At 41.9% G+C, this 9,378-nt stretch overlaps 1 protein-coding gene across 1 annotated transcript; it reads left to right on the forward strand.

The window, feature by feature from the left end:
* On the forward strand, window positions 1-9,378 carry cdk4 (cyclin dependent kinase 4). The gene is made up of 8 exons (XM_079578986.1): window positions 1-230; window positions 6,475-6,712; window positions 6,797-6,932; window positions 7,042-7,209; window positions 7,346-7,455; window positions 8,527-8,577; window positions 8,656-8,791; window positions 8,932-9,378. The coding sequence occupies exons 2-8, from the start codon at window positions 6,495-6,497 to the stop codon at window positions 9,043-9,045; spliced, it is 933 nt and encodes a 310-aa protein (XP_079435112.1). The 5' UTR covers window positions 1-230; window positions 6,475-6,494; the 3' UTR covers window positions 9,046-9,378.

The raw sequence follows: 9,378 nt of genomic DNA on the forward strand, positions 1-9,378 counted from the left end.
CTCCAGAAGCAACAGGAAGCGACGAGCCCAAAACACAGCTCTCTGAGGGGGAAAAGTACCGCTGCAAGCTCCTGCCCCAGCTTTGCATCGACTTTTCTGCAATTCTGCTCAACCCTCGGCTCTTGAACACGCGCGAACACAAACGTGGCCATTCCTTACGAGTTACGTGGCATTACCGTAAGCATGCGTTTTCCATAAAAGCTCACCTGCTCGGGGACGCAGCGCACGAGGTGAGTAGCCTGGTATATCAACACTGTACCGTGGATCAAGAGGAACTAATTAACCATGAAATATGTTGCAAAGACGCCCTCAACTTGCAGACAAACTGCGCGATTTCGAGGCGGAGATTGGCCAAACGCGTGCTTTCGACACGTTCGAGCGCGTACGGGTCGATTTGGCGTGCGTGGCCTGTTGCTGATCCACTTTTGCTGTAGTTTAATTAACAAAGGGCGCTGCTATGGAGGAGCACCACGTGTCGTTCTTGTCTGTGTGTGGCCTGTCTGTTCCGCCCACGCTTCCCCCTCCTGCTACACTCCTTTGATTAGGCTTTTACTGTGAAAGGATCTGCTTACTTTGCGCACAGGGGCACAAAGTTGTGAGAAAGACCCTGAGAGTTGTGCGTAAAAAGTTGCTCCTCGCGCTGTGCTTGTTGTAGTTTTTGTCTGTGGAAGGAAGTGGAGGATGCTTCAGGGAGGTCTTGGGTCGTGGACTACTTCCTGTGAGGCCATCAAGGGGGGTGTCCAAACGCCAAAAAAAACCCGGTGCAGGCCCAAACCACGCATGAAAAAAATGTGCACTAAAAGTTAATTACAGACGTTCAAAGGGAGCTCCGCTGTTTACTGCCGGACCCAGTGGTGCTGGCCTATTAGAAAGTTGCGACATTCTTGGCATTTTTTGCATTCATCAGTTAAAGGGCTTTGTCACTGCTTTATGCATGTTTATAAAAGAGAGTTCAGTTCCACAGAGGGGATTTATGTGTTTACGACCTAAAGTTTCCCTGTGACGGAGGGATGTAAATATAAAAGTATAAAAACTCACTTCATTTCAGTGATTCTTATTTGATGAGGTGGTGGCACCGGCTCCTTCCAAGTACCACCAGTCCTAGATCTAGGTCAAAACAGGACTAAAAAGGGTCTAGATTAAACCAAAATGGGACTAAATCACATGTAAACTGTGCAAGCTGCACACTACTAAACTGGATGCATGCTTATTAACATGTATTAAATGCACAACTAAAGCATCAATGAAATGATTTCAAATGAAAATAAATGCCTCTAAAATTGCAAATGAGTCTAAGTGGCACCTGAAGCTGCACATAAAACAGCTCGAGGACCACTGGTATGTTATTTCATCGTGGGTTTGTCCATAAGTTTATTTTTTGGTAGAAACAGTTGCAAAATTACAAAGTTTTGGTTTAACAAAATTGCAACTTTAATGTAATATATTACTATATAATTATATAATAAACATCTTTTTCATAATGCCCCATATAGTGTAACCCGTGCAGAAAGTGCATTATTGTTCTAATCATTGACCCATAAGGATGTGGATTTGTGACACACTTTGCTGCAGATGTATCTGTACAAGTGGGTACTGTTATAGTAAGATGGTGCTACTGGAAATATGAATTACCAAAACAGCACCTAGCCCTACCTACCTGCAAAGAATTTGCTATAGTTACTCATTGATCATCATTTTCACCGTTAAAGCAAATAATTAACTTATTAAGTTACCAATATTTTATTTGTGGTATTGAGCAACAATAGAAACTGTAACATCGGCTCTTTCTTTGATATTTTCAAAGTCATGTAGAACAACTAAAGCCTTTCTCTTTTCTGCCTGCAAAGTCTGCTCATGCTGCACGGTTTGCTCATTTACAGATGGTCACAAAGAGTTAATTCAGAACATAACTTCCTTATGAAGTGCCAGTTTTAAAAACACTAACATTTGGTCGCAGTCTGTTGTCTGTAGTTAGTTTTTCTCACTCACAATTTTAACCGTTTCACACCTTTGGGCTTCAACACGTCCATTATAACTTACTCTGTATAACTGCAAACTCCCCTCATTATAATATAATTAACAATACAACATGGTTTTGGAGGAAAAAGTAGAAACTTGGATCTGTTCAGATTTTAAGTTTAAACCAAAAAACTAGTGCTGTTATTGCACTATTAGTATGCGATATTACGCAAATCAATCTTAACGGCGTTATTTTTTTTAAATAACGCGATTAATGCTGTTTGTGACCCCGTGTTTTTTTTATAAGCTGTGGTCTTGTGAGCAGCAGCTGTTCCAATGCACAACTCTGCTGCCTCCCTATCAGAGAGCTATTGTCAGAGCTGTTGGCTCTTTTAAATCGCGTGTTCGTTAGATTCGCCACGGCTGCTATGAGAACATCCACCTTTTGCGTCAGTCGCTGTTCCTGCGCACTCGCCAGACCCGGCCCGCGATCAGCGCGAGCTCTCACACCCCAGACACACCGGCCGCGTTTTCTGCGTGTTTATGACCCTGTTCTGCCTTTTTGACGGTGGATTGAAGCTGCCTCACTGAGCTGTGCGTAACGCACACCATTGGCAACGCACAAGACGCATTCCTCAAAATAAAACAATCCTATTTTTCCACACGTGCGTCAAGTAGTGCGATACGTGGCCAGTGTGTTTGGCCCCCCAGCAGCCGCTCATGCAGCGCGAGCCGGCAGCACAACCGCGCACATGCTCAGAGGGAGCACACTGAAGACCAGGGAAGAGACAGGTATCACAAATTCACGGCTCAGTTTGTTTTTGTCTTTGACAAAGCCTGTGAACCAAAGGGGAGAAAGAGAGAGTCAGCCCCTTCCAATAGCGTTACCATGGAGACCTGTTACTCACCATTAAATGCAGAGCTGCACCATTTGACTAAATAATGTTAAAGAGACTTAAAGGCCTACTGTAGATTTTACAATCATCAGATGATAAAAGGCAGATTCTTATTTAGGCCCTGTTTGTATAATGTGACAATACTCATGCTTTGCACATTTTAAAAATATACAGCTTATTTTCTGTAGCTTTAGTATGTGTCCTTACTTTTGACTCTTTTTCCTTACGTTTGAGCTCAAGTGTCCTACTTTCCAGTGTCATGGAACTGGACACCCTAGATAAGAGTATTAAAATTGTAATTCAAGGGACATTAACTATGGCATTCATGAGGTTAATCTCAATTAAATATTTTGATTGATGGACAGCACTACAAAAACCGCAAACAAAATTCTAGACCAAATCCTGCCCACCAGCAGATATATCAGGGTGAAAACTGAAAATATTGTCACGTTCTTTAAAAAAAAATCTGGTAGAGGACCCCAGGCCTTTCTATAAGATCAATCTGATACACAAACTTTATCCAAAAGTTTTGACAGTATAATTTGTTGTTTGTAACGCATTTTGAACTGCTGTAACTAATCTGGATTTTCCATTTGATTGCGATGAGCTATGCTGCCCGTCAACACAGCAATAAACGACCCATTACGGCTCTAATTTGCATAACACTCATTCATGTGGATGGAATTGAGTGCACTTTCTGAAAAGGCCTTTTTGAGTCAAACTCTTAAAATCCACCTCCACATTTGTGCATGTAGCAAAGCTGAGTCAGAGCCACTGAACGGCGGCCATCTTGCAGAGAGCACAGATGGAGCAGGGACCACAGTCAACTCCGGACTGACAGTTTGGAGACAGTTGGCTGGGCACAAGTTTCTATGATCATCCTTTTCCTTGCGCAGTCATCGTGAGTCCACCAACTCGATACAATTGAGGGAAAAAACAAGTTCTCGGCATCTCTAGCTCACGCAGGAGGTTTTCTGATCAGTGCAACTTCAAGATCGGCAAAGCTTCTGGACTGAACCCTGAGACATGTTCGGATGCAAATATTGACTCAATTGGATGCGTAAGTGAAAAGAGTTAATCAAGTGCTGTGCTTAGGTAGTCGCATCTGCGTTGTGAACTCCCCAAAAAACACAAGTCTCTATCTCTTTTGAATCCGAAATTATAAGCAAAAGTCTGAAACATGAACATCTATAAAATGCGATCCTTGGTCGACAAACCTGTGATCGATTTTCACCGCGATGTTTCTCAGCTCCCCTGAGGCCTGAGAAGACACGAGAAGTCTCTTTGGTTCCTGCCGATATTGTAAGATACTCAAATATTGGCCCGGTAGTGTTTTGTTCATATTAAAAGCCTAATGATGCACACTCCAGTGCAACAGGTGACGCTGTGCGGGCTGTACTGTCAAATGCCACTGACTATGTAGCAAGAAACAAGTTTTGTCCCCGTCCTGTTGCTACGGGTAGTGAGTTTGGTCCGATGAAAGACTGTAAGACACAAGTAGGACTGGGCAATGAATCAAAATTTATAATCGTCCAGTTTACAGCCATTTCCTTGGCAAAAACAGTTCCTAGTGTTGGATGAGATAGTTGTGTGTTAAATGAAACTTGATGAAAACTTTTGTTTGAGCCGAGGTTTGTACAATTTGAACAATCAATATGAGAAAAAAAAATGCATATACAAAGCTCCTTGAAAATATCTTCTGTTATGGAATATCCCTAAATGACTGAAAGACTTTATTTATAACACCAGACTAACCATATAAATGTCTGTGTCGATAGAGTAATTTGAACCATTTTGCATGTAAAAGAACTTATATTTGAGCAGCATCAGCTTCGCGGTTGTACAAGCTACGCAGCGGCGGAGTGATCTGCTAGAAAATAGTCCCTCAAAATGCGATCATTCATGTGATGTAAGGTCAGTTATATTCCAAACATTATTCTATGGACACAGACATTTATATGGTTACTCTGGCGTTATAAGTGATTTGCCTCAGGTGCACTGTGGAGCAGGTCAGACTGTTTTTAATGCAGGCTAGCGGATACCATAGAAATGTGCTAGCCTTGCACAAGCCTAGCGCCACGAAACTCCTCAAATATACGAACGGCATGAATTACAAAACAAAATATCTGCAACACTCTGGATAACTAGGAATTGAGGCCCTATGACAAAAATCCTAAAATATCCCTTTAAACCAAACCTCTTCCATCCCATCCTCCCCAAGCACCACGTCCCCACTCCTCACATGTGAGCGACTCAGGGTCACTCCAGTTCAAACTCCACTCTAATATTTAATTCATGCAGCGGAAATCGCACCAGAATAGACAGTAATGACCGGCGATCCGGACAGACTGCTTGGCAAAAAAACGCTCGTCTCTGTATCAAGTCCCCGAGTTTTTCCACTAAAAAAAAACAACAACAAATTGGTGAAATTTCGTTGCTGCAGATGGAAGAACATACTTCTGATTTGGAAGATTCGATTTGTGCGTGTGGTATTATTAGCTTGAGGACAGCACTGCCACCGCGCCCTCAAACAAACTGTGACTTTTACAATGCAGATGGAAGAGACCTTTGAGTTTAAATAACAAAGTATATATTTTAAAACAAAATTACGTATTTCAGGACATTTTTACAGAAGTCTACACTGACTGAACTACAGGATTAGCAGGTTTTATACTTAATTAAACCCAATGGAGACGTGATATTTTGATGCGTGGAGAGAATTTGTAGATGTCAATGAAATAGTTGCAGCCGTTTCAATGTGCAGATTATTACCATTGAGTGATACTAATATTGCATCCCTTTTAGATGACCCAACCACACGTTTACCACATGGCTATAATATGCTGTTTATATCCTGATCTCTCATTACGCCAGTGCCCTCTGCTGGACACTTATAGAATTCCTTTAGGCTTTAGGCTGCCCCCTAGTGGCTGGAGTGAGCATTCTGGCTATTTCTTTAAAAAAAAAATCATCTCAACAAAGGAATGGACTAGAAGCGTACTTTTTTTTAATTTTTTTACATACTCAGAAATTCATGCTCTTACAAAGGGCCATTAAATCATCTCGCGGGCTCTCTTGTGTTTGACACGTGTTTTAAAATAATACAATTTAACATTGAATTTACATGAAATAAGTGTTCTTGTGGCGTGCATGTTTCTTACATTTTGTTCCAGGTCTTAAAAAGGCCTTAAAAAGCCTTAACTTTCACATTACAAGAACAACACATGGCGATATTGGGTGATGCAACATCCGTATCGCAAAAGAAGCAATGATTTATCACACAAGTTTTCCATCTGACTTTTTTTTTTCTGCAAAGATATGAAACGCATTTCATACATGTGCAAAAGTTCAGTTACAATTTCCCTTATTTTTCCCCGTTTTGGTGGGTTGGGGTTAGGTTTTTTGAAATCTTGTTTTGTCACAATTTGCCATAAAACATACTTTCAATTTGTGTTTTGAATTGAAAGAAAAGGTTGGACGGGTTTAGTTAAATATGGCAGTAAAATTGCAATATTGCACACGGGCATCACACATCGCAAGCTCCTTCAATATCGTGCAGCGCTTCTGCATTACTGTTTTGCCTTTCGCATTTTAACCAGCATGTGTCCCTTTCCTTTAGGCCAACAGTCTGACCAAGCCATGGCGCAGACCTCCGGTACCTTCTACGAGCCTGTGGCAGAGATAGGGGGTGGGGCATATGGCACGGTGTACAAGGCACGGGACACAGAGAGCGGGCAGTTCGTGGCTTTGAAAAGTGTCCGAGTCCAAACGGATCAGAACGGACTCCCCATCTCCACCGTGAGGGAGGTGGCCCTGCTGCGGAGGCTCGAGCAGTTCGACCACCCAAATGTAGTCAGGTGAGGAGGGCTCTCTCGTCAGGTGAGGGGCTGGAACAGGTTGTTTGCAGACGCCTAAACCACTGGATCATTGTTTTATTCCAGACTGATGGACGTATGTGCGACCCAGAGATCAGACCAAGAGACTAAAGTCACCTTAGTGTTTGAACACGTGGACCAAGACCTGAAGACGTACTTGGAGAAGGCGCCCCCTGCTGGACTGTCTTGTGAGCGAGTCAAAGTAAGTCAAATAATGCTCTGAGAGTCTTTTGAAACAAAGCTGTGAAGATTTGGTGTCAGTTCAACTTGAATTTATGTTTTCCACAACTTGTTGCATTTTGTCTTGCCAGGACATGATGAGGCAGTTATTGTGTGGCCTGGTGTTCCTTCACTCGAACTGTGTGATCCACCGAGACCTGAAGCCCGAAAACATTCTGGTCACGAGTCAAGGCCAGATCAAACTCGCCGACTTTGGACTGGCTCGGATCTACAGCTGCCACATGGCCCTCACCCCTGTGGTAATGAGACCGGGCCTCAGCGCTTAAAGAACATTCAGTTCATGAAGTCACATTTATGTTAATGATAATGCCAAGGACGGATGAAAGGTTTGGTAGGTTGGGTTTCCTGACGTAGTAATGTGCTTTGTGTTTTGAGGTGGTGACTCTGTGGTACCGTCCCCCTGAGGTGCTGCTTCAGTCCAGTTACGCCTCACCCGTCGACGTCTGGAGCACCGGCTGCATCTTTGCCGAGATGTTCCGGAGAAAGTAAGTCTCACAAATGCATGAACACGCTAAGAGAGATTTAGGGGAGCATTATTGCTTCTTTATCACAAGAAAGTAAATGTAATGGATTTTTTTTCAGCCCGTTGTGATTGCAACATGGCTGGATTCTGGTGGGACAGTTAGATGATTGGGATTGACCAATCTGAAAGCATAGAACCAGGGGGGCCTGAACAATAATTTAAAGGTAGAGAAAGTGGGACTACTTTGTAAACATGACCTGTTAACGGATCTGAGATAAAGATTCTTACATCACATATTTATTTTTATAAGGACAGTTACAACATTCATTTATTACAATTACAGCAACATTTTACAATCCGTTAAAGCTGTTCATGTTTTTAATTTATCCAAGAAAAGAAGAATGAACGTCACATTATGGGTTGCCAGATCAGTAAACTTAAAGCACTCTCTCGGATCTAAATGCTTGCTACTAAAATCCCATTTGCCCCAATTTTAGTGCCATTAAAGTATGTAGTATGTAAACCTTAGTGACTGAATCATGGAGAGTTTAGGCACATCTCAATATGCTGTGATTGAGCAAATTAAGGCAACCCAGGTCAAGTTGCAATTGCTGTGCCTCTTTCAAGTAAGTAAGAGTGCATTTACATGCTCTTTAGACCAAGCTGCATTTTTCTCAATCTTTTGCTCAGTTTTAGCACCGAGTGTACAGTTAGTGATACTGGCTTAGTGTTGAATGGCTCTATTGGCCTGAAGCTCTGATGGAGGTTTTCCATCTGTTTTCAAAATAAAAATCTTGGCCTTCTGTGTGCAAAGTGGCTCCATCTAGTGGCGCATCTGCATCACTACATAAACAGTGATCGCCTGCATAAACTCTGAATGATTCCTTATATGGCAATATTAGAACTCACTTAACAGTAAATTGTTTTATTGCTGTAATCATTCATAGGCTGTACGGTAAACTCAAAGAAATGGGCAAATGTTGGTTATATTAGTAACATTTAACCTTTATCCAGCTGTATAAGTCATAAAAACTGTACATTAACAATAGACCTTTACCTGTCAACGCTAAAGACAACTGTATTGTTATTCAAGGCCTTTGTTTTGTGGCGATTCCGAAGTGGACCAACTCAACAAGATTTTTGAGTAAGTGTAAAGTCTTGAATTTAAAATGACTGTAATGACCATGGCACTTGGTATTGATCTTTTTTTCTTCTTCTCCAGCGTGATTGGGCTACCATCAGAAGAGGAGTGGCCCTCTGACGTTACTCTCTCCCGGAAAAACTTTCGTCCCGTTGCCGCACGCCCGATCACAGACGTCGTTCCAGACATCGATTCACTAGGCGTCCAGCTATTATTAGTAAGAAGCCTGGAGATGTCTTTTGTTTTGAGTTAGATATTTTGGTCATTTTTTTTACTTCTATATTTAATGAAAGGGAAGATGATCAAATCTTCAATATATATATTTTTTTAAACTTTGCTCGTTCTCCTCCCCCACAGAAAATGTTGACTTTTGACCCTTTCAAGCGAATATCGGCCGTGAACGCACTCGACCATCAGTATTTCAAGGACGAGGAGACAACGACGGCGACGACGACGGAAACGACAAACTGAGGGGGACCCGAAAGCGTCACCGAGGAGTCCGGTGGAGCCAGTCTTTAAAAGCATCACAGAGCAGTCAGTTTATTAGAGCAGTGCCTTTTAAACACGCTTAGTTTGTTTTATTGTTGTTGTTGTTTTTTTTTATTATTAGAATTTTATTATTCAAGCAACATCAAGGACCAAATGTATTTCTATCTGTAGAGAGAATATGCACCCACTTTGTCAGAGTCGAGACTAATCATGGTTTCCATGGGTAGAGGGTTTGGTGCCACTCTCCCATTGTGTGATATGGTACAGGTTGGGTCAGTTTAAAAATAGAATTAGATCATATTTTTTACATATTTG

This window comes from Gobius niger (genome assembly GCF_951799975.1).
Source record: "Gobius niger genome assembly, chromosome: 20".
NCBI classification, from domain to species: Eukaryota; Metazoa; Chordata; class Actinopteri; order Gobiiformes; family Gobiidae; genus Gobius; species Gobius niger.